The sequence below is a fragment of the Sinocyclocheilus anshuiensis genome, unplaced genomic scaffold (assembly GCF_001515605.1).
Source record: "Sinocyclocheilus anshuiensis isolate Anshui unplaced genomic scaffold, SAMN03320099.WGS_v1.1 scaffold838, whole genome shotgun sequence".
NCBI classification, from domain to species: Eukaryota; Metazoa; Chordata; class Actinopteri; order Cypriniformes; family Cyprinidae; genus Sinocyclocheilus; species Sinocyclocheilus anshuiensis.
In genome coordinates, this window is record NW_015539915.1 from 1,542,142 (window position 1) to 1,566,865 (window position 24,724).

The 24,724-nt window shown below is 36.9% G+C and overlaps 1 protein-coding gene across 14 annotated transcripts in view; it reads left to right on the forward strand.

Annotated features, from left to right (window-relative positions):
- Positions 1 to 24,724, forward strand: part of LOC107686461 (protein unc-13 homolog B-like) — a 100,721-nt gene that overhangs the window by 57,311 nt on the left and 18,686 nt on the right. For 10 of the 14 annotated variants that reach the window (XM_016483476.1, XM_016483480.1, XM_016483481.1 and 7 more), the window contains 18 exons: positions 9,446 to 9,492; positions 9,694 to 9,772; positions 10,138 to 10,143; positions 10,821 to 10,895; positions 10,985 to 11,204; positions 11,873 to 12,100; positions 12,275 to 12,416; positions 14,105 to 14,274; positions 17,862 to 17,977; positions 18,103 to 18,266; positions 20,532 to 20,682; positions 21,533 to 21,601; positions 21,692 to 21,781; positions 21,887 to 22,027; positions 22,962 to 23,092; positions 23,173 to 23,258; positions 23,367 to 23,493; positions 23,588 to 23,684. In XM_016483476.1, coding sequence (XP_016338962.1) covers positions 9,446 to 9,492; positions 9,694 to 9,772; positions 10,138 to 10,143; positions 10,821 to 10,895; positions 10,985 to 11,204; positions 11,873 to 12,100; positions 12,275 to 12,416; positions 14,105 to 14,274; positions 17,862 to 17,977; positions 18,103 to 18,266; positions 20,532 to 20,682; positions 21,533 to 21,601; positions 21,692 to 21,781; positions 21,887 to 22,027; positions 22,962 to 23,092; positions 23,173 to 23,258; positions 23,367 to 23,493; positions 23,588 to 23,684 — 2,139 coding nt within the window. Of the gene's footprint in view, positions 1 to 5,994; positions 8,411 to 8,561; positions 8,585 to 9,445; positions 9,493 to 9,693; positions 9,773 to 10,137; positions 10,144 to 10,820; positions 10,896 to 10,984; positions 11,205 to 11,872; positions 12,101 to 12,274; positions 12,417 to 14,104; positions 14,275 to 17,861; positions 17,978 to 18,102; positions 18,267 to 20,531; positions 20,683 to 21,532; positions 21,602 to 21,691; positions 21,782 to 21,886; positions 22,028 to 22,961; positions 23,093 to 23,172; positions 23,259 to 23,366; positions 23,494 to 23,587; positions 23,685 to 24,724 lie in introns of those variants that run through there. The other 4 variants (XM_016483477.1, XM_016483484.1, XM_016483486.1 and 1 more) reach the window with 2 other exon arrangements.

Here is a 24,724-nt window from a genome sequence, read left to right on the forward strand (position 1 = left end):
CACACACACACACACACACAAATATATATATATTTTTTTATTTAATATTTTTAATTTTATATTTTAATTGATTTACCCAAATGCTACATTTTTAAATGAACTGTTTAATAATATAAATGATCACAATCTAGATTTTTTCCCTTTTTGTTCATTGTTCTGTTGTTTGTTCTATAAATGTTGCCCTATGTTACTCTCTTTTCTTCACTCTCTCTCTCTCTCTCTTTCTCTCATCCTGACAGCCAGTAATTAGCTATGCTGTTGTCCCCCTTCGTTTCTTTCATTTGACCGCACAAAATTGAGTGTGTGAGCCACTAGAAATAAATTAACATTGCGGGCACTTATGTGGCTTGATCACCTCGCATTGAGTCTTAATAAATCCAAATTAATAGTGTCACCAAATCATAATGGCAGATCAGATTAATTCCAGCTTAGATTGCTTTGGATAAAAAGTGCCCGGTTAAGATTTTATGTTCCAGAATGTCTATTTTTTTATGTATAATGTGTACAGGTGGAGTAATTTATTCTGATAGCCTAACGTCGCTCATGCTAATTAAGTCGTCTCACATATGGTGCTCTTCATTGAGGCTCCATTATAGTGATTGCTGCTTGAGACTTGTGGTGGATGCTTATGTAAAAGCTGCTAAATTAATACAGTGGAGACAATGGGTTTGGTTTAACACTGCTTGGCTGCATACATTTTTGTGTGGAGATGGACATTATTGGAAATTATTCGAGTTAAGCTTATTCTTATAAATATCTACACTGAAGGAGTTTACAGGCTCTTGTGTGTTATCTTACAAACATAAATCAAACACAGATAGGACATTTAATCCAGATTTCCACATCTCTCTGTCTTAAAGGTGTAATAAGATTTGGCTAATCCCCTAAATGGCCCTATCATCTTTAGTATTGTTTAAAAGGATCTTTTTTTTAAATTATTATTCACATTATGTGTACCATATCATGCCTTATTTATAGTGGATTGTTGAGCAGTATTATAACATTCCTGTCATTTGGTTAATTGATTGTACATTATTTCTGACTCTGTGTATTTATGAAAGGGGAAAAAGTGCATTGTAACATGCACATGTTTAACAGGAGGCAGGCACACAGCAATGCCGATAAGAGAGAATAGGGAAATAGAGGAGAGATGGAATGCTGGCGTTTTGACAATTCCAGATTAGCTTTGTGCTCGAATACATCGCCAGAGGACACCGTGAATAAGAGCGAGAGAGTGAGGGAGAGAGAGTGAGGAGGATGTTTGAGGCAGAGATGCTCCACTGTGACCGTGTCACACTAGCCTAGACTGGAACCCACTCAACTGTGCCGATGTCTGTGTGTGGAGAGGGTTGTGTCGGCTTCTTTGTTCAAGATGTGTTGGTTTGCCAAAGCAGCCGATTGGATAAGTCCTTGCAGAACAGGAGTGTTGATTAGGTCAACCATTTGAGATCCAGAAGCATTTTTATATGCAGGTGGTTTGGAGGTTGTTGAATCTTCAAAGTGAAACTTGATTTTTTTTTTTTTTTCACTTGATTTTTTTTCTGGAGGTAAGTTTTGTACTTTTGTGTACTTTTTCAGTCTTGTGATGATGAATTGTATGAAATTTGTCAAGAAATGTCGAGGGCGTATTTCACCTGAAAATCGATTTTGCATGAAAATAATTTAGTCTTTTAATGGAATCTTTCACTAGTTTATGAGGTTCATCTGAAAATGTTGAATGCATGATGGTGTTTTATAAACTAAAGGTGGAATATTTATTGTAATTGAATTATTGTTAACCGTGTAGTTCAGTGTAAGTCCTAAAATATAGATTTAAGTCCTTTAAGATAGTGATCACAGACACCAAACACCAGGAGTAATAGAAAGTATTAATTATATAATTTAAAATATATTAAAATTAATTAACTCGTACTTTCTTGACTGCAGATGAAAAGGCAGACAGGACAGATCACCTGCTTTGGGATAATTTTGTGTGATTTGTTTCTGGGTGGTTTGGTGAGGTGGTTGTTAAAACTCATGTTCTGGTTCAGTCTCTGAAGGGACTGAAAGCTATAATCCATTGCACCCTTGAGCAAGACACTTAAAGTCAATCTGAAAAGTGTTCGACAACCCATGTCACTTCTGTAATGTGATGTAACTCCAAATGAAACGGGATAGTCAGTGAAATATAGCTGTAAGATAGTTATATATAGTATATAGTTATATATATATAAGATATATATATATATATATATAAATTATTATTATTATTATTATTTATTTTTGTTAAATAAGTCATATTGTGAAATATTACTAGCTGTTTTATATTTTAATGTTTTAAAATGTAATTTATTTTTATGATGCGAAGTACATTTTCAGAATCATTACTCCAGTTTTCAGTGTTACATGATCTATCAGAAATCACTCTAATATGCTGATTTGCTGTTAAATTATTGTCGATTATTAATCGATACTCAGTTTTTATCAGTAGTTGATGTTGTCATCAACACTGAAAATTTTTACAGTGATGCATTTTTTTTGATAGGATTCTTTAAATAGAAAGTGAAAAAAACAGCTTTTTAAATATCAATCTCTTCTAACATTATAAATGCCTTAACAGTATTTATCAATTTGATGTATCCTTGCTGAATAAAAGTGTTAATTTATTTATTTTTTCTTCTTACCCCAGACTTTTGAATGGCAGTGAAGCATGGTTTCCACAAAAATATAAAGCAGCACAACTGTTTTCAACATTGATAATAATAATAAATGTTTCTTGAGCAGCAAATCAGCATATTGAATGATTTCTGAAGGGTCATGTGACACTGAAGATGATGCTGAAATGACTGACGCTGAAAATTCTATTAAATACAATTAAATTGTAATAATAATATTTTACAGTTTTATTATTTATTTTTATGATCAAATAATTGCAGCTTTGGTGACCAGAAGACTTCTTTCAAAAACATTTAAAAAATCTTAATTATTCCAAACGTTTGACTGGTAGTCTACATATTCTTGCAGTTATGACAAATTCTAGACTGTGTCAGTCAGCTAAATTATTCAGTTTTAACAGAAGTCAGCAGAATTTACAAACCAATATTTCACACTGGCTCAGGACATTGTGTCGTTCTTATTGTTGAGTCCTGAATGTAATAAAACTTATATGTGACTTGGCCTAGGTAAATCAGGACCACAACTACTAATGAGAGCTGATTAACCTGAGCAGTGGCAGAGTAGTGAGCAGATAGTTTCTTATTAGAAATTCCGAGGCATATCTGTCTCTTGGTTGGAATTGCAAATTAGGCAAGAATCTGTAATATTTTGATACCTGAGCTATCTGCAGAATAAATGTCACAGAAATTGGTTCACAATCTCATTTAATTCCAGCAAGTTTAACCAGGCCTTTTCACATATCAGTAATGGCTTCATTGGTCCTTCAAAGAGTGGCTCATTATTGGTTTCTGCCAACTGTGCTCTTATCATGTGAACACAAAATTCAACTGTTTGGGAGATGTTGGACAGAGGTTAAACCTATAATGGGAATATTTAAATGTGACTTTGAAATTCAGAGTATTTAATATATACCTTTATTGTAAGTAACTGTAGCAGGGGACATTAACGTTAATTATATACAAAACTAGAGCACACTGATTATGTAGAATTTTAACTTAAGCTGTTTTAACTTAAAGTAATTAAAATATATCCCAAAGTGCTCCATTTGAAAGCATGTCATTTCCTGTATTAAATGTTAAGTTAAAAATCCATCATAAAATGTGCTGTCCCTGACATTCATTTTAGCCTATTGGAGACACGTGGCAGCCAGCCAAAATGTGCCCTTGAAAGCCGCCAACCTAAATGCTCAATGTTGAAGTCACAGTAAAGATCATGTTGGCCATTAAATGCTTTTGGAGAATAACACAGAGGACAGTATCTGAATTTCAATGACTGCCTTTATTGCTAGCACATATTACAGGAAATAGACTTAAAAAATTATGTGAACTATAAGGCAATAATCATGCCCTAACATTATGTACTCATTATTATGAGTACTTCTATATCTAATTTACAATCATAATAATTTATATTTCAACCTTTATTTCAATGTAGTGCAGTATTTGTTTAAAATCATTGAATATGGTAAAAGAGTCTCTAAATAAATGAAAAAGTGAAAAGCCTCGAGTGTACAGACGAGACGATTTTGTCCTGACAGGCAGGAAATGGGGTGAAGCTGCTATTAGACCCAGCAGGTTCTGATTAACAGTCATGATGCACAGTGAATACAGCTGGGCTGTCACCCTCCCTGTGCTGTAACAGTTACTGTTAGAAGAGCTGACAGGCAAGAAGATAATATGTTGTGTTCCGTGTGGAATATGCCCCACCAGTTTAGCAATGTCTGGACCTGAATTATTTCTACAATGGAATGCTTTAACAAAAAAAAAAAAAAAGTAATTTAAGTTTGCATATACTCATGTGATTTGATTAAACGCGTACAACTTTACTCCTTGAGCTGTTTTTGGAACCCACACTCTAAAAAATGCTGGGTTAAAAACAACCCAGTGCTGGGTAAAATAGGGACAAACCCAGCAATTGGGCTGTTTTGACCCAGCGGTTGGGTTAAATGTTTAACCCAACCTTCTGGGTAGTAACCCAACCACTGGGTCAAAACAACCCAATTGCTGGGTTTGTCCCTATTTTACCCAGCACGGGGTTGTATTTAACCCAGCATTTTTTAGAGTGCATGTTCATTAGTGATCTTTTTCAGCTGCATATGTTTTAACATTATAACACTTGTCTTAATGACTACAGTAGGTTAATTAGCAAGCTATGACCACAATGTGCTTTGTACATCCTTGTAAACACAGTGTAAACCTGCAATAATCCACTTTACTGTCTGTGGTACTTTTTCAGTACATGGCAGAGATCCAGATATATTCACTCTTACCCTCTCTCTGTAATGTGACTTTTTACTTGGGTGTGTATGAGAGAGTTGGCAGTGTGGACACCCTTGGCCTGTAGCATTACTTTTTATTAAAGTCTCCATTAGAATAAATTATGAAACTGCATTCAGCGCCTCAGCTGTGCACTTACTGTATAGTATGTAATGAAATATGTGGTCACAAGCTTTGTTCCAAGTGATAGTGTGCTGCTTTCTAAGGTAGAATCCTAACCGATTGATTTGTAACGGCCTACATGGGCTGCAACTCAACAGTGTCACACAAATAGCCTTAGAAGTAGACTAAAAGTATTTTTAGATGCCTACATTTCAAACTGGGAGTGCCTCTGTAGGCAGCTCACTAGGTTTTAGAACCACACAATAGCATCAAGAAGTGCAAAAGACTGAATGGCCATGAACATAAATGTTGATTATTTTAGATGGATTGTGCATGCTTATATTTAGCTGATTGATATTTCAATGTCTGTCAAATTGTAATAATCTATGCGTGCCATTGTCCTCAGGGTTTAAATTGGGCTGGGGCTGTCCAGGGCTGAGCCCCGGCACATAGACTGTATATTATGCATCTATTGCTGAGGCGAGGCTCACGCAGCCTCTCCAGGAGAAATCAAAATGCGCAACACTAAGAAACTCAGCATCCTGAGGTAAAAATTCAAAATGGAAAGTTTTTATATTTAAAATGCAGTTAGTTAGGCAACATAAAACAACGTTTTCACCATTACGACTGTTTAATAGTTCTATAAACAGTTCAATAAGCAAATATAATATTAGGTCACTTACATTTTAAGTGCATCTCACAGCAACCAGCCGATTCATTGCTGATTGATTCCGTGTTTTGAATGAATCGGTTGAATCAAAGTTTCATTAGCCCATGCATAAATTTGAAATGAAAGTAATAAGGAGATTAGTGGGAAAATGCCTTCTATAAAGGTAAAAAAATGTCCTTGGATTAAATATTGAATAAAATGAGAATGTTGCTTCAGAATAAATCATATTTGCAAAAAACACACACGCACCCAAATGCAACAGCTCTGTAATCGCATGCACCAGAGCTTCAAGGTTCTGGTCAGCACCTGAGGCACATCCCATTCTAAGGGATGTTATCTCGGAGTCATTCCAATGAGCAAGATGAAACAAATGGGTCGGGTGAACTTCAGCAAAGAATGTCTAAGAAAAGAGACCTTGGCAAAAAGAGGACCCAGAGTCCCAAGGTCAGTCGGAGCCTACGCAAGAAGATCCAGAAGTTCCTCCAGGGATCAGGGGAGTACACTGCCTATGACTCCCAGCACTCTCCCGTGGAGATAGAGGATGACATGTTCATCTGTGGCATTAAGAGAGATCCCTCTACTCATGAGTGTGGTCTTTCAACCCAGCGTAGTTTTGAAAGTCAGACTACAACCTCCAAGAGTGCCGTTATTGGGCAGGGGAGGCGTAATAGTGATGGCAGTATCACCATTCCATCCATCATGGGAATGAAAAGATTAGAGCCCAAAGACCAAGCAGAAGAGAGTAGATGTGTTGATGGAAGAGGTGCCATGGATAATAAACCAAGCCGAAGTAGGGACAAGGACAAGAAAAGAGAAGTAGGGTCAAGCACCATAGTGGAGCACATTTTGAAGGAGCTGCAGGGGATTAATAAAATCCAAGAGGAGATATCAGATTTGCGACAATACCTGACGTCTGTAAGTGGCTCAGTAGATGAGGTGTCTTGCTGCGTAGATGCTGTACTGTTGGAAATTGAGGAGCTATATTCAGTTGGTGCTGTAGGGAATCCATCACCTCGAAGAGTTGTGGCTCATCAAAGAAGTCCAGGTAGGCAGAATGCCGTTCCTGTCCCGCAAAGTAGAAATAGTAGCCCAGTAGTAAAGCATAAAAAATTGGAGAAGAATGAAGTTAGACCTCTTTCGGCTAGACCGAACGTGTCAGGGTGGGATGTGGAAACTGATTACCGAGATGTACCAAGAAGAACCAAATTACACAATCCCAAGGCTTCTGACAACTTAGATGCACCCTGTTCCAGATTTAAGAAGTCCAGCTACTGTCATCTTTATGGAAAAGAATTTACAAGCACTAGTTCCTTATCCTCAGGTCACAGTTCTAAGAGTCGAGATCAAGAAGGAAGTTATTATTCTAGGGAGGCTGACCAAGAGAACAGTGGTTGGAGACGTTCGGAAATGCAGTTGAGCGTGAGTGGAGAAGGAGGATGGAGTGGAGACACTGGATGGAGTGAGGAGGATTACTGCTCCTGCCAGAACAGTGCAGACGAATTGGAAACTGTTGGACACCCAGATACATGGTACAGGTACAATGGTGGCGAGACCAGTCATTCATCAAGTAGCAGCTCTGAACACCTATCCTTACTGTTTGGAAACCATGATTCCCCATCCAGCTCATCCAGTGTTGTAGATTGGAGGCATCCTAAGAATCAAACTATCAGTGACATTGGCTGCGACTACACATCAAATTGCATGTACTCTCGCAGTTCTGGATACCACACCATGGATGCATATGCTGATGAATCGTGTAGTGGGCCTTCCCGAAGCCTTAGTTGTTCAACCATTGGAATGACAGACTATGATGACGGTTGCAGAAATCTACACTCCTCTTGTGAGCATTGCCTCTGTGATGTGGATTCGGAGAAAGACTGGCCAGAGGGGGCTTGCACAGATGTGTATGACCCAGATTACTCTGAAAATACGGACACTGAAGAGTCACAGCCATCTAATCTAGGATATGATATTGTAAAGATAAGTAAAGCCATGCTAACTTTCCACTCTGCTCTAAGGGGAGCCTTGACAAAGCTTGACACACCTGAACCCCAGTGTCTAGATGAGGACACCAAGTCTGTAGTCCCAAGTCCATCCAAATCCAATGACCTTGAGGAGGGTAGCACCACATTCAGTGAATCAAATGTAGACACTGTTGAACCTTCTGATGGTGCAACTTTAGATCTCAGTGTGTCTTCTCAAAAAGGCATCGAAGCTTCATTCCATGGGAAGGACTTGAGTGAATTACTAAACCGGCAACGTAATTCTCAAGCCTTTGATCCTCTACTATCGACTCCTAGCACGATTTCCCCTTCACTTACTTCAACTGAATACTATGCATTAGACCACTTAGATACTGTAGAGGAACCTCTAACAGATCAGAATCTGCAGCGTATTCCAGAGCTTAGCCCAAAACATGTGGATCTGAGTTCAGGGATTGTTGATTCTTGTGCTCAACAAATGGCATTTGGCTCAGGTAATATCAAAATAAGTCCAGAGGGCACCAATTCAGGAACACTGGAGGCAGATGTTAATGGAAAACAGGCGGAGCATAGTCTTGACAATGAACCTGCCCTTGAAGACCCTCACCACCAGAAGTGCCTTGCCAATATTCAACGTGTGCTCAAAGAGAAGAGACATCGGCATAGATTATCCAGGATTGCCAATGCCTCAAAGAACACTTTCTCTGAGGAGGAATTTAAACAAGGTACAAAAATTGTCTTTGTTTTTGGTTAGTTATACATGCAATTAAGTTGAACAAAATGTTCCTACTTCTGTTAATCTTTGCTTATTTAAATACTGTTTATCAATTGTTGTTCTTTTCTTTTTTTTCTTGATTGTCCTGCTCTATCTTTCAGAGGGAAGCAGGGAAGATGACCAGGTCATGATTATGTTTTGGTCAATTCTCAGTCGTTATTTCATTTTGTTTTTCCATTAATGCCAGTTTTCTTTGTTTTTCATCCAAAGTTTATTTGAATGCATTCTTTTTGAAACATATGATTTATGTACAAGGCTGCCTGCTTCTTGAGTTTGCCAAATACAGAAAACTTCTGAGTTTAACGCTCAATGTTTTGTCTTTTAATGGTTACATGTGTTGTTTGCTTCTATTTTGTTTTACTTACTTTAATGTGATTTGCCATCTTTTTAAATTATTAATAATTTGAAATGCTGGTCTTCGTCTTGCTACATTGTTGCTTTTAAAAGCAGTTGAAACATACCACATGCCCTTGGGGAACTCCAGCTATCCAGCTATAGTTCCATTTATCTGAGGAAGAATGCTCATGCCATTTAAAAAAAAAAAAAGGTTCACCTCAGATGGAAAACACATCACAGTTTGCTAAATGTTTGTCAAGGTTTCACTCGTTTCTGGCATCAAGTGAAAAGTGATTTTTGGGATGTTCATATACAGTAATTATCCTAAAAGTTAAGGGTTTAACCCCAATTTTTTGCTGTGCATTACAAGAGTTTGTGTGTACTTTCAAAAGTTAATTTCTATTTTCCCCTTTTCATTGATTTTGCTCTGATCTTATGATTTGCATGCCAGTCATTTCGATCAGATTAAGTACTTTCATCAATGAGGACTTCATCTTCAATACAAAGTCATGTTTTGATTTGCTATCTCAGACCTTTTGGTGAAACTCAACCAATCCTGTGTCCTCTGCATTTATATTAGGTGTTGCTCAGGTTTAATTGCTTCCTATGTACACATTGATTAATCTAAACTGTGTTTTTGATGCCATAGGGCAAAGAAAATGGAGATAATTTGAGACATGCTTGGATTAAAGCTGGGTAAGTTTCTCTTTAAGCATTATTGCTAGTTGATAGTTGCATTGCTGAATTTTACTTTTTCTCTTTTTTTGTTATGGAAATATTTATGAAAATACAGAATTATTTATAAGAAGTTAGTGACATTTTATTTACGCATTCATTGTCTGTGTATTAATTATTAAGCATGGAAAATACTCCTGTACAAAGTGTTGATATCCACAGAAATGGGAGTGGAATATTTGGAATTGACAGTATGCCAGACCTTCGCAAGAAAAAAGCTATTCCTCTGGTTAGCGATGTGGTAAGTACTCTTTCCATGTGGCCTCACCTTGCATTAAAAAAGCTACAAACGCTTTTATTATAATTCTTAACATGGTATTGTTATCAAGTAGGAACAGCATCAGTCCAAATCTTGCTAAAATATTACTTGTTCATCTTATAACATATGGTAAAGACAATATTGACAAATCTGGTTCAGACAAAAACGTCAGAATATGAGCAGTTTTAAATTTCATAAGCAATAAATGACAACCATTATAACTGTAAATTCTGACTCGGAAAGATATGAAGTGAAGTAAAACAACTCTCTGATCTCTCTCCTCCCCATGAAAAACATAAAATTAAACCTCTACAACTCTTTTGAATGCATTCACTCTGCATGGTCAGGCTATGGTAAGTTTTGAGAATAACCCATATGACTGAACCTACTTTTTTGTGTATATCAAGATAATACTGCATCCACAGGATCAGTATTGCTGTAATAGTTTGCAAATACACAGCTAGAAAACATGACATTGCAAAAGTAGGCTGTTGCAATGAAATAATAATGGTTAAATAACTTCTGCCAATACCATAAATATATGGATTATGATATTACAATAAAAAAATATTTTATACTTTAATGAATGTATTTGCAAACCATTTCAACCTTACTTGATATAATATATAAGCAAGCTAGCAAAAAATGGTTCTTTCCACTGGATTACTTTTATTAGTTTTACTTTTCCTCCAACATCACTTTCAAAGGACTGTTTTAAAGCGGGTTGTTTGATTCTATTTAACAGGGTGTTTTAGATGCTTCTGTTCATACCTAGGCTTATCAGTAATGGTTTGTTTTTTTCATTAACCCCTCATCCCCTTACTGCACAGACATTGGTTTCCCCTTTGATTTCTGGGACTCCCATAGTCACCACCCCTAGTTTTGAAGTTCTGGGTTTTTGCTCTTTGGCTTAGATGTTTATTTTTGACATCTAGATTCCACTTGGTTTCTGGCATCTCTTTTACCAGGGGTGTTTTAAGAGATTTTCTACTGGTTTGCACTGTTCTAACATTTATTCTTTGTATGATAGTCTCTGGTCCAAGCCAGGAAGGCTGGTATTGCATCGGCGATGGCCTTGCGCTCCTCCATAAAAGATGAGGAACTGGTTAGTTTAACTTCTGTCTGTTTCTGACTATATTAAAGAAGTATTTTATAAATAAATATTTGATCACTTTTACTCTTTAACTTCTACAGAAGAACCATGTGTATAAGAAAACACTGCAAGCTTTAATCTACCCCATTTCTTGTACAACACCTCACAACTTTGAGGTGTGGACGGCCACAACGCCCACCTACTGTTATGAGTGTGAGGGGCTTCTTTGGGGCATTGCGCGGCAGGGCATGCGCTGCACGGAGTGCGGGGTCAAATGTCACGAGAAGTGTCAGGAGCTGCTGAATGCAGACTGCCTGCAGCGTAAGTATGAGCACCTGTGCTATGTCTGAAGCAAAAGACTTGCTTGACAGCTTCCTACCTTCATCTGCTGCCTGAGAAGGCCACATTTGTGGGGTTCAGACACAGCCTGGGTTACTGGTGCTTTCACTCTAAGTCAGACAGTGAGATGACATTATTTTTTACATTACGTTTTATATTAGACATCTGCCCTGTGGAACTCATTTACCCAAATAGACTTCCTTCAGTGACATCTTCCTTGTTGACAGGTCCATTAGCCAAAATTAAGAAAATGATTTAGAGGTGATGCTCACCGTAAAATAATCATCACACACATATTTTATAAGACAGTGTGTTTATTGGATTTATGAGCTTGCCATATTTTACAGTTGTTGTTTTTTTAGGGTGTTTTGACATGGAGGATTTTTTTGCAAATGGAAAATCTCATTCAAGTGCTTTAATTGGATTTGTTTTTAATAGTAATAAAAACAAATCCATAAGTAATGTATTTAATGAATTACATTTTTATCCTACTATCATACATATCTATACTTATTTTTTTTATTATTATTTTGAAATATTGTAGTTTTTTTATTTGTTGAATTTTTTTTGTTTGCATTTTATTTACAGTGTCATTAATCCAGTCTCCACAAATAAAAATGTTGTTAACCATCGTTAACTTTTTAATTCAGGCGCAGCAGAAAAGAGCTCCAAACATGGTGCAGAGGACCGCACTCAGAACATCATTATGGCCATGAAGGATCGCATGAAGATCCGTGAGAGGAACAAGCCTGAGATCTTTGAGGTCATCCGAGATGTGTTTGTGGTCAGCAAGGCTATCCATGCTCAGCAGATGAAGACCATCAAGCAGAGCGTCCTGGATGGAACGTCCAAGTGGTCAGCCAAGATCACCATCACAGGTTCAAAAACTGATCATTTACATTGCCATTTTTCTGGAAATGTCATTCCATTTTTACTCAATTTAAATGCAGCAATTTAAAAGTCATTCTAAAATTCAGTTCTGAATGATGCACGATGAAAGTTCTCTTCTATGCCTCGATGACTTCCCGTCTTCTAATCTGTCTTGGTTATAGTTGTCTGTGCTCAAGGACTGCAGGCTAAAGATAAGACCGGCTCCAGTGACCCCTACGTGACTGTCCAGGTGGGTAAAACCAAAAAGAGGACCAAGACGATCTACGGCAACCTCAATCCTGTCTGGGAGGAAAAGTTTCATTTGTAAGTATAATTCGACCAATCATAGACCATCTCTTTGATTGAAGTGTCACTCTTTGCTCCTTTGTTGCCCTAGGCTCGCTTACTCAGAATGTGTGTCAACCAGTTTTTGATCCAGTCTCTTTTCAGTAGTGGAATAAACTTGTCTGAGTGAACAGGCTGTGGTTGAGCCACTGGCCTGTTTTTAATATTATTCAATCCAATCATATCTTAAAGGGATAGTTCACCCAAAAATGAAAATTCTGTCAATAATTAATCACCCTAATGTCGCTCCAAACCTGTACGACCTTCGTTCATCATGGAACGCTAATTAAGATATTTTTGTTGAAATCCGAGAGATTTCTGACCCTGCATAGACAGCAATGGTACTACCATGTTCAAGACCCAGAAAGGTAGTAAGGACATCGTTAAAATAGTCCATGTGACATCAGTGGTTCAACCTTAAAGGGGTAGTTCACCCAAAAATGAAAATTGTCATTAATTACTCACCCTCCTTCGTTCGTCTTAGGAACACAAATGAAGATATTTTTGATGCATTCCGAGAGCTCTCTGACCCTCGCATAGACAGCAAGGATCCTAACACGATCAAGGCTAAGAAACGTAGCAAGGACATCGTTAAAATAATCCATGTGACATCAGTGGTTCAACCGTAATCTTACGAAGCTACGAGAATACTTTTTGTGCGCAAAGATAACAAAAATAACAACTTTATTCAACAATTTGTCTCCTCCGCGTCACCCTATAACGCCATTTTGGAGAGTATCACATATGTAAACAACGTATGCTATTCTGTGTCAGCAGCACCGTATGCTGTTTACGTTGTTAACGCTTTGATCTGAACGTAAACAATGTATACACGTACATACGTTGCATATGTTGTTTACGTACGTGATACTCTCCAAAATGGCGCTATAGGGTGACGCGGAGGAGACGAATTGTTGAATAAAGTCATTATTTTTGTTTTCTTTGCGCACAAAAAGTATTCTCGTAGCTTCGTAAAGTTACGGTTGAACCACTGATGTCACATGGATTATTTTAACAATCTCCTTGCTACGTTTCTTAGCCTTGATCGTGTTAGGATCCTTGCTGTCTATGGGAGGGTCAGAGAGCTCTCGGAATTCATCAAAAATATCTTAATTTGTGTTCTGAAGATGAACGAAGGTCTTACGGGTTTGGAACGACATGAGGGTGAGTAATTAATGACAGAATTTTCATTTTTGGGTGAACTATCCCTTAAATTTTTTTAAGCTATGAGAATACGTTTTGTGCCTAAAGAAAACAATAATAATGACTTTATTTAACAATTTCTTCTCTTCTGCGTCAGTCTTCGACACACGTTCACAAGAGTACCACGACTCATGCATGTGCATTCCTCTGATTGAAAACAAGGCGCAGTGAATCTGGGTTCTATGTCAGAATGCCGGCTCCTGTGTCAGCAGCACCACACGTATGCATCGTAGTACTCTCCTGAACTAGTAAACAGTGAGAATTGGTCCTAAAAATAGTGTTACCAAAAATTACATTAGTTTACGACTCACAAGGAATAATAGTACAATTTATAATTTTTACTTTTCTTAAGGTATATTTGTGTGCGGCGAACAAATGCAATCTTTGGAGGGCACAGCCTACAAAATCAAACGCGTAGTTTCTGATCTTTAAAACAGATTGTAAAGATATGTGTTGTCTTTCAGTGAATGCCACAACTCCTCTGATCGCATCAAAGTTCGTGTTTGGGATGAAGATGACGACATAAAGTCACGAGTAAAGCAGCGTTTGAAGAGAGAATCTGATGACTTCCTGGGCCAAAGCATCATTGAGGTTCGCACACTGAGTGGAGAAATGGACGTCTGGTACAACCTCGGTAAGCCCTCAACTGGTGCTTTGTATGTTCTTAGTTTTATTTGTATTTTTTTTAACATTGAGCTTTAGTGTATAGGCTGCACCTTGTCCTGATCGCTCTGCAATAATGTAGAAGTTCAGGGAAGTGCAGGATATGCAGGAGCTTGACTTCACTGTGCCAACAACTGGCAGCATTTCAGTCATATTAAAGTTGACTATTGGATTCAGAATGTTGGAATGAAACCATTGAAATGTTTACACTGATCCAACAAAATTAGGTATAGGCTGGTGTTTGTTGTGTCAAAATAAACTAGCCGTAAGAGCAAAGCATCTCCTCAGACAACACCGTATGCTGTCATTGTGGCTGGATGCATCTTTTTAATGTGTTTGGTCCTTTGTGGAAAACCTCTCTGCCGTGCTTTGACTTCTCTATAAAAGGAAAGAGGTTATTTTGTTGCTAAAATATTTAACCCAAGGCACTTACAGCGCACAAAAAATTCACATTGACTTGTATACTTGTTGTAGGGACAGTTCACCCACCCCCCCACCCCCAAAAAAAGAATATTCTGTCAAGATTTACTCACCCTCACCGTGCTGAACTCGTATGAGTTTCTTTCTTCTGGAAAAATTGAGAAATGTTCATGCTGCTCTATTCCATAGAATGTCAGTTTTCTTTGTTTATTATTAATATCTGGTTTGACAGTCTCCTGACATCATGCAAATGTATTTTAGTTCTTTGTAGTACAAGAAACACCACTATACTGAATTGTGGGACTTGCTCATGATGATGAATGGTGTAGACCACCTCTCTGTAAGTGGGACGTGGCCCATGCGTCTTAAGATTTGTGTGTATACTCCATTACCCATATCTTCCAACCTGACAGCACGTCCCTTCTCGCCCAATTACCCCAGTGTGCAGTGGCCCAGAGGCCTCCAGGACGTCCCAACCATGAAATCCACTGTTCCAACTTCTGTTTCTATCTCTCACTCTTGCTTTTTTCACATTTCCTTATTATTCTGATGTAATCTAGCCTTTGTTTATTCTCTTATTTCTGTTGTCCTCATTTGTACCATTGTACTGTTCTGATTGTTTTTCCTCTGAATCTCTGGCCACCACATCTGCTGTAACAATTATTCTCAATAGTAGTAATTCAGCTACATGTCCTCTTGTTAGTTTCTCACCAGTAACAACCTCTCCCTCTCCCTCTCTCTCTCTCTCTCTCTCTCTCTCTCTCTCTCTCTCTCTCTCATCTCTCCTTCGAAGCAGATATCCTCCTTGATTATTATGTAGCCCACTCCAGTCGGAAATTCACCACTTAGCTGACACACATAAATTATCCCAATAATTTGCCTGTCAGGGGAAATGGTTAGGGAAAGAAGAACCCGGTGTTTATATTAAAAAAACCTCCTAAGGATTTTTCAGTTTGGAGAGAGAAAAGCTGAATATCAAATATGAAAATAATAAACATTCTGATTGTAAATTGTCTGCAAGTACAAACCCTGTGACTACACATTCTGTATTTATGCACCAAATTGTTTGCTATAGTGTTGTTATTGTTTTATATAGCAGAAATTAAAGAAATATTAGATCAAAATCTTAAACTTAAAATTAAAATTAGGTCGGCGCCAATAGCCTCGTTGGCAACACGCCAACATATAGTGTCGTTGCACTTCGAGCATCCCGAGTTCGAGTCCCGACTCGTGGACCTTTCCCGATCCCAGGATCCCGACCTCTCTCTCTCCCACTTTGCTTCCTGTCTTATATGCTGTCCTATCATAATAATAAAAATAAAAGGCAAAAACGCCAAAAATAAATCTTTAAAAAAAATAAAATTAGAAATGCTGCCATAGCAGCTAACTGAAATTAAGTTTAAGTACTAAAATTACTAAAAAATTACTAAAACTGAAATTAAAATGATTAAAGATAAATAGAAAAAAAGCAAATAACAGATTGACTAAACCTTAAACTAAAATTTGAATGAGGAAAAAATATATATATATTGTATAAATAATACTAAAATAACACTGGCTTGGTAACTGCAATTACTTTACAGTTAGGATAATAAACAATATTACTTGGCGTAAACAATCTTTATTCAGATCATTTTTAATAATGAAAATGTTTAATGAACATTTTTTTTAAATAATTTTGTTGTTAATGCATCTTCATAATATCAAGTCCAAGAACATGGTCTCAAACATCTTTGTAGTGCACTGCTTATTTTGACTTGTTGCTTTATTTACACTTAATTTAAGATTATTCAAATTTAGTTAGAATCAGTTGTATCTAGGGGTGTGCGATATTGAAAAAAAATAATATCTCTATATTTTTTGGGATATTTTCGATAACGATAATTAGACGATATTTTGCAGAGTGTGTTATTGTGCTGATATCTGACTACCATGGACAGCTGCAGTTTTTGATATTCTTCATTCTGTGTGGTCAGTTCACATCAGTGAAAAGAAATGAATCTTTTCATATAAGTTTAAATTGAATTTTACCTTTTATAGGCATTTTTACCTTTCTAAAAGTGTGCATCTTTTGAGTCAAATTGTTACATTTAATCAGTCAGTTAGAATAATAAGACATTTAGGCTGTTCCCAAACAAATGAAACCAGTATCAATAAAATTAATCTTTGCAGAAGTTGCATCTGAAGTGGCATTTAGATGTATTTACACACTATTTAATTCAGCTCAGAGGGACATGGAGTGCTTTAACCTGCAGTTACCAATGCATAGTGTTTTGATATTTTAAACATAAAACATTGAATACTGATGTTTGAAATTATTTTAAAAATGAAGATACTTAAAATGTGAAGTTAAAATCGCCAGTTGGTGGCAGCAAGTCACTGTTAACAAGTGAGTCATTATGACTGAACCGAATCATTTAAATGGTTGATTCATTCAGAACGAAACACCGTCATTGCTCAGAGATGCAGAACTGTTCTGTGGTGGCTGTTTGGAATTATTTTCGGTTGGCGAAATAGAGCAAAAAACAGGCAATATGGTGTCTAAAACGTAAGTCTCTTAATATTAACTTATTGTTCATTGAACTGTTGTATAAAATCAGTATCACATTTGTAATCATGCTTATTTTTGAAGAAAAAAAACGGCACTCTTCGAGTGATTTTAACTATATGAAATTATATAAATATACGATATTATCGCAGACGATATATATCGCACACCCCTAGTTGTATCTAACTAGTACTAGTTTAAATGATCATAACCAAATGATTTTCATAACGTTCGGTTCCGTTAACTGCTACATCCTTCCACCAATGTTATGTAGAAATGAAACGCACAACATGACTAAATCCAAATTTGTAGTTCTCAATATAGTCAATGTGAATGGCTAACCTATTCATAATACCTGAAATGATCAAGTGAATGAAACAATTCCCTTGGCAATCACCACTAAAGAGAGTCCTTTGGCAAGGTAGTTTTATTGTGGACACACACACACACACACACACACACCCACACAAACAAACAAATACATTCAGATCCTATCTAACCCTGAGCAGTTATTTTTACTGCACTGTTCCCTTGGGTTAAATATGTCTGCACATATAGTAATTATTCTACTTGTGTATCTCACCCCACAGAGAAAAGAACGGACAAGTCTGCTGTTTCTGGTGCCATCCGTCTTCAGATCAGTGTGGAAATTAAGGGTGAAGAGAAAGTGGCCCCCTACCACGTCCAGTACACCTGTCTACATGAGGTAGAGCAACACAGCCAGCTCACAGACTACCAATGTCTGCATCAACCATGTACAGATCTCTCATTATCTGTCAGTGGATGTTGGTCTTTTAGTCACTAATATTTAGTTTCTGTTCTTTCTCGTAGAACCTCTTTCATCACATCACAGATGTCCTCGGTCAGGGTGTGGTGAAAATCCCAGAAGCCCGTGGCGATGATGCCTGGAAAGTGTACTTTGACGATGTGCCACAAGAGATAGTGGATGAATTTGCAATGCGCTATGGGATTGAATCCATCTACCAGGCCATGACGTATGTATTAGTCCACCTTCCATACTACCGTCAGTTGTCTTCATATATCTTCATTCCGTCCACTAAGCCATCTGTTTTTCTTTGCTGCATTCTTACTGATTTTTCATTTATTTTTTCTTAATTTCTAATTTCATCTTTCTCATCTAAACATGATGCATGATGCCAGACCACTATTTTGCTTTATCAGAACAGATTGTAACATTACAAGACTTGTTAACCAAGATTTGGATCCTTTGCAGTGAATGGTGGTGGTGATGGAGATTCCCCCCCTTTCAGTACTTTAAGTACTCAGAAAAGCGCTATATAAGTGTAACTAATTATAATTAATTAATTATAATTATATTATTATGGGTGCCGTCAGAATGAGAGTCCAAACAGTTGATACAAACATCACAATAATCCACAAGTAATCCACACCACTCCAGTCCATCAGTTAACATCTTTGTGAAGGAAGCGTTATTATGGATTGTGGACTCATGTTTTGGCCAAAGGCAAGAGTTTAAAGTAAAAACATCTTAATGATGGATTTGATTCTTACGAACATGCAGCTTTTCACTGATTTGTTGATGGACTGGAGCTTTTATTGATGGACTGGAGTCATGTGGATTGCTTGTGGATTATTGACTTGTTTTTATCCGCTGTTTGGACTCTCATTCTGACGGCACCCATTCACTGCAGATGATCCATTGGTAAGCAAATGCTACATTTCTCCAAATCTGTTCCGATGAAGAAACAAAATCATTTCAAGCTGATTTTTATTTTTTGGTGAACTATTCTTTAATGCTATATTAATTCAATCAGATCACCCATTACTGATGGAAAATATACAAAGCCATTTTTCTGTAATCATTTTTATCAGTTATCAATTTATCAGTTATTTTATCTTTCATAGTGTAGTACACAATTATGGTTAACGTAAAGGGATGATTCACCCAAAAAAATTGTAATCATTTACTCATCCTCATGTCATTCCAAACCCATAAGACTTCTTCAAAACACAAAGGACGATATTTTTAAAGAAACCTGATAGGTGTATATCCCTCCATCAAAAGTTCAGTTAACTAAAACTTCCAAAAATCCAAAAAGGGCATAAAAGCGTCATAAAATGAATCCAAATGAATCAAGCCGTTTAATCCAAGTTTTGTGAAGAGATATGATTGCTTGATATGATGAACCGATTTAATGTGCTTTTTACATATAAACTTGAGAAAGTCAGGAGGTTGTGAGCTTTTGCACACATTATAAGTCAGTTTACCTGATAATCGTACTGAAGCAATGGCACACGACAAGATATTATGGCAAGATTTTAGCATCTTAAAAACTACAGCCAGACTATAATAACTTTGCCAATCAGTGAAGGTGAGCTAGGGATGAATAAATGTAGTCTTCTCCATGGCAGTAGCTGGATCTTGACTAGCAAGGGCAGTAAAGAAATGAACTCCTGAGTGCTGTTCATGTCTGTGGTTGTTAATGGCTTGAGTGTGAGTCAGTCTCGATCAGGCTTCAGGAGTGTGAGGAGATGCTCATTAACGGAGCACATCACTCAAATAAAGCACACGCAAGCGACCATATCTCACACCAAATGGGCCACAAGGCCAGTTGGAGCAATGACAGATCCATCTAGCCAGCCAATCAGCAGTGATTTAACTAGGCGCCTCTCAGACAGACCTTTTGTAGAGAGCCATTGCCACTGAGTGAGAGCCAAAAGTGTAGAGCTTGTCTCATTTCAATATTTTGTTTTGATTGATTTATTTTGCTCCGTGCAAACTGTTTCGCTCTGTTTATACTATAAACTGAAACTAAAACATTGAAAAAAATTTGTATTATTTGAAGTAAAGTAAACTTTAACTGAAATAAAATATAAAAAAAAGGCAACATTTTCATTTTTGTATAGTTAATATGTAACAACAACAACAAAAACTAAAAAAAAAATTACAGAAACAGGCAACAAAATGGCTGAAAATGTAAAATGTAAGCGTGTATATATATTCATATATATAGCTTGTTGCAGTGCATTCTGCGATTAAAAGAATAAATGCGATGCTGCTTTCAAAATGATCTAAAGACTGCATTTTTGAAGATAATATGATCCTTTTAGTATGAACACGCTTTTGAAACAGCTTTTGTGTCAGGACCGTAAATGCTGCCTAGCTAGGTTTTGAAATAGAGTGATTGTCTTTTTTTTCCACAGAGTGGATATATAGTGGATGTGTTTGAATTGAAGCACTTTTATCCTCTGCATCTTCCTCCTCTTTGTGCATACAGGCACTTTGCATGTCTCTCGTCTAAGTATATGTGTCCCGGGGTCCCTGCTGTGATGAGCACCCTGCTGGCCAACATCAACGCCTACTACGCCCACACCACTGCATCCACCAATGTCTCCGCTAGCGATAGATTTGCTGCATCCAACTTTGGGGTATGTTCAAATATCACACAACATGCAGACTGTAAAGAACACATACATATCTAGGTTATTCTGAAGGTCTGTTCACACCGTCTGCTTTTTTCATATAAAAAACATGAACAAGATTTTATTTTATTTTTATTTTTTATTTTTTTTAGATGCCAAGTCATTAATTAGCTCTGTAAATGGAAGAAGTACGGAAGAAAAAGTTATTGAAAAGAAGCACAGAAAATCCTATTTTTGTGGTATTTCTGCATTTTGTTAATTGAGATGACTTTTCATATAAGGACTTAAATAGTAGACATAGTTTCAGTGTGTCAGCACTAAACCAGAGAACATGTTCAGGTCCTCAATCAGGAAATAGTGCAAAATCGAAAGACCATTTTGAAAATGGAGGTGTCTATTGTGGCAGTTTTTTGTCTTGTATTGACCGGCCAGCTAAGTACAGCACCATGGGATTCACGATTCAATATCACCATTATGGATTGGAACACTTCAGCTAATTGCAAGCTGTAATTATAGTGTCAAGACAACAGTGTCAGTTGTTTGGTGTTATTCTTATATTAAGCTGCCTATGAAAAATACACTTGTTAATGCCATGTTGTCTTTAGCACTTAGAGCGTTAGTTGACTCAAAATCATTGCTTACTCAAGCTCATGTTGTTCAGTCTGTATGACAACAATAATTGGATTTTGATTTAGATTATCAATCTCTAAAAAGGACCAAAAAGCACCATAATGTATCTTAATAGTTGTCCATGGGTCTTGTGCACTATATGTATGTGTCCAGATGCATTAGATAAATATTTCCAGTCAGTGTCCTGGATGGCTGAAAATCTTGCTTAATTTTTCTCATCTTGCAGAAAGAAAGGTTTGTCAAGCTGTTGGATCAGCTGCACAATTCCCTGCGCATTGACCTCTCAATGTATCGAGTGAGTGTTGGCGACATAAACAGTTTTTTTTTTTTCATTTTAATTTTAGATCTTACATTGGTGATTCTCGGTGACTTTTCTCTTTCTCAGAACAACTTCCCTGCAAGCAGTAAGGAGCGTTTACAGGACCTCAAATCTACAGTGGACCTCCTGACCAGCATCACCTTCTTCAGAATGAAGGTCAAGAAGGAAAAAAATAGAATCAGTTTCGATCCTCAATCCATATATTCCATCAGTGCTTCTTTTGTCCTTCATTTATACTGTCTACTGTCTCACTCTGGACAGGTCCAGGAACTGCAGAGTCCCCCGAGAGCTAGTCAGGTTGTGCGAGACTGTGTCAAAGCCTGCCTCAACTCCACGTATGACTACATCTTCAACAACTGTCAAGAGCTGTACAGTCGCCAATATTCTCAGATCGGAGACACGGTTAGACAATCACTCTTTTATCACCCAGCATTCATGACTATAATGCTTTGTATTCTCACAAGATTTAAAGCTGAAGTGTGTCATCTCTGGGCCAGAAGCTTCACCAAACAGTGTTGCAAAAACAGCCCCACTCCCAGACTAACGCCATTGGTTGAGCCGGTGTTGCTCTGCTGGGCTGTTGAGGTTGCTTAAACACACCGTTCACACAGATTGTCTTTTCCATTGTTTTTCTATGTAAATATGCCCTAGATGGACATTTTTGGCTGTTGTACTCATGTCTCATCATCTTTTGTAGCGTTTTGCTACAAAATGTCCCACTTGAGTTAAAAAAAAATACACTTTTCATGAGAGATAAACAATGAATGACTCTCTATTTATTACTATTAATTATTACTGTTATAATAATACAATTTTTTTAAAACTATTTTATATATTATTTCAGTTTTCATTTTAATTTTAGTATTTTTCTCATGTTCTTGTGCCACTTTTATTATTTATAGTTTTCATTAAATATTTTGATCAATATGTTTTTATCTTTTTTTTTTGTATTAGTACTTATTTTATTTCAGATATTTACCAATGCATCATTTCTTAATTTCTTTCTTTTAATTTCTCTTTTTCTTTTTTTATTTCATGTAATATTTGTCTTTTTATATTATTTCAGCTTTATTACAATGAACACAACCCAATTTTGTTTCTAAATTTTAAAGTTTAGTTAACAATAAAGCGCTGTTTACGCATTAAATATCAAATGTCACATCACCTTTAAAATGTCAATTTTTGATCATTTAAAATACCAATTTAGAATTTATATGTAATTCAAATGCTAATTTGAATTTAAATATATAGAAGTAATTAAAATAGTAATTATAATTAATTATTTTACTGTGAATCAAGCAAATGATTTGTTTTCTTTTTTTCTTTTTTTGCTCAGCATAAGGAGGAGTGCACCCCAGAAGATCAGGGCCCGAGCATCAAGAACTTAGATTTCTGGCCCAAACTCATTACGCTAATAGTGTCCATCATCGAGGAGGACCGTAACTCCTATACACCAGTCCTAAACCAGTAAGTGTGCACACAAACCTGAATCTCTGAAACTCTATTGTCCTGCCATCATGTGACACTTTGTTCCTGTTTCTCTACAGGTTTCCTCAGGAGCTGAATGTGGGAAAGTTGAGTGCAGAGGTCATGTGGAATCAGTTCTCTCAGGATATGAAGTACGCCATGGAAGGTCAGTACCAATTTGGTTCATTGATTGGGTATATTGGCGATGATGAGGTGTAATATTTTTTGTTTAGCCACCATTTGTTGTTCATATTCACATGTTCTTATTCCACAGAACATGAAAAACACCGGCTGTGTAAGAGCGCAGACTACATGAACCTGCACTTCAAGGTCAAATGGCTGTATAACGAATATGTGAAGGATCTGCCAGCTTTCAAGGGAGTTGTGCCCGAATACCCCACGTGAGTGAGCTCTTCATCATCTCAACTACTAAACACATTCAGAAGTAAAAGCGTATTTTATTGTTGTTTGTTCACATTGTCTTGCCTTTTCCAGCTGGTTCCAGCAGTTTGTGCTGCAGTGGCTGGATGAGAACGAGGATGTGTCCATGGAGTTCATGCATGGAGCCCTGGAGAGAGATAAAAAAGATGGAGTAAGATGTTTTTCAGTGCAATTTCCCTTTAATAGCCTGTTATCTTTCACACGTTCTCATCACAGAAGTGTTTCTTGGCCTTTATGATGCTCTTGTGCCCACAATCTGGTCATTTTGCTTTTCAAAACTGTACCATTTGCAAGTTTCTCAAGAGCAATTATATTAATTTTAGGTCGTCTGTACAAAAATTTGTTTCTTCCTGCTTGTTAAAGGAATAGTTCACGAAAAAAAAAAAACAATATACATTTGCTAACAATTTACTCACCCTCAGGCCATCCAATATGGAAATTAATTTATTTCCTAATATGAACAGATTTGGAGAAATTTAGGATTGCGTCACTTGCTCACCAGTGGATCCTCTGTAGTGAATGGGTGCCGTCAGAATGAGAGCTGAACAGCTGATAAAAACATCACAGTAATCCACAAGTAATCCACAGAACTCCAGGCCATCAGTTAATGTCTTGTGAAGAGAAAAGCTGCATGTTTGTAATAAACTAATCCATCATCAAAACGTTTTCAACTTCAAACTGTTGCTTCTGGCTAAAATACAAGTGCTGTATTCATAATTTTGCTTTCCCCAGTGAAAAGTTCTCTCTTCTGAATCAGGAGAGCAATATACACAGATCAAGCACTGTTTACAAGTGAAAACAGTCCAAAGAGACAAGAAGGGACAGTTTAAGTAAACATTTTTTAATGATGGGTTTGTTTCCTACAAACATGCAGCTTTTCACTTCACAAGATGTGGATTACTTGTGGATTATTGTGATGTTTTTATCAGCGGTTTAGACTATCTTTCTGACGGCACCCATTCACTGCAGAGGATCCGTTGGTAAGCAAGTGATGCTAAATTTCCCCAAACCTGTTCTGATGAAGGAACAAACTCTTCTAAATCTTGGATAACCAGAGTAAATTTTCAGCAAATAACATTTTTTTTTGTGTGAACTATTCTATATAAAAAAAATGCATCATCCTCATCATACCTACATAATGAGGGATAGTCATGAAAATTGTCCAGTAATTGTGCTACAGTATATAAACGA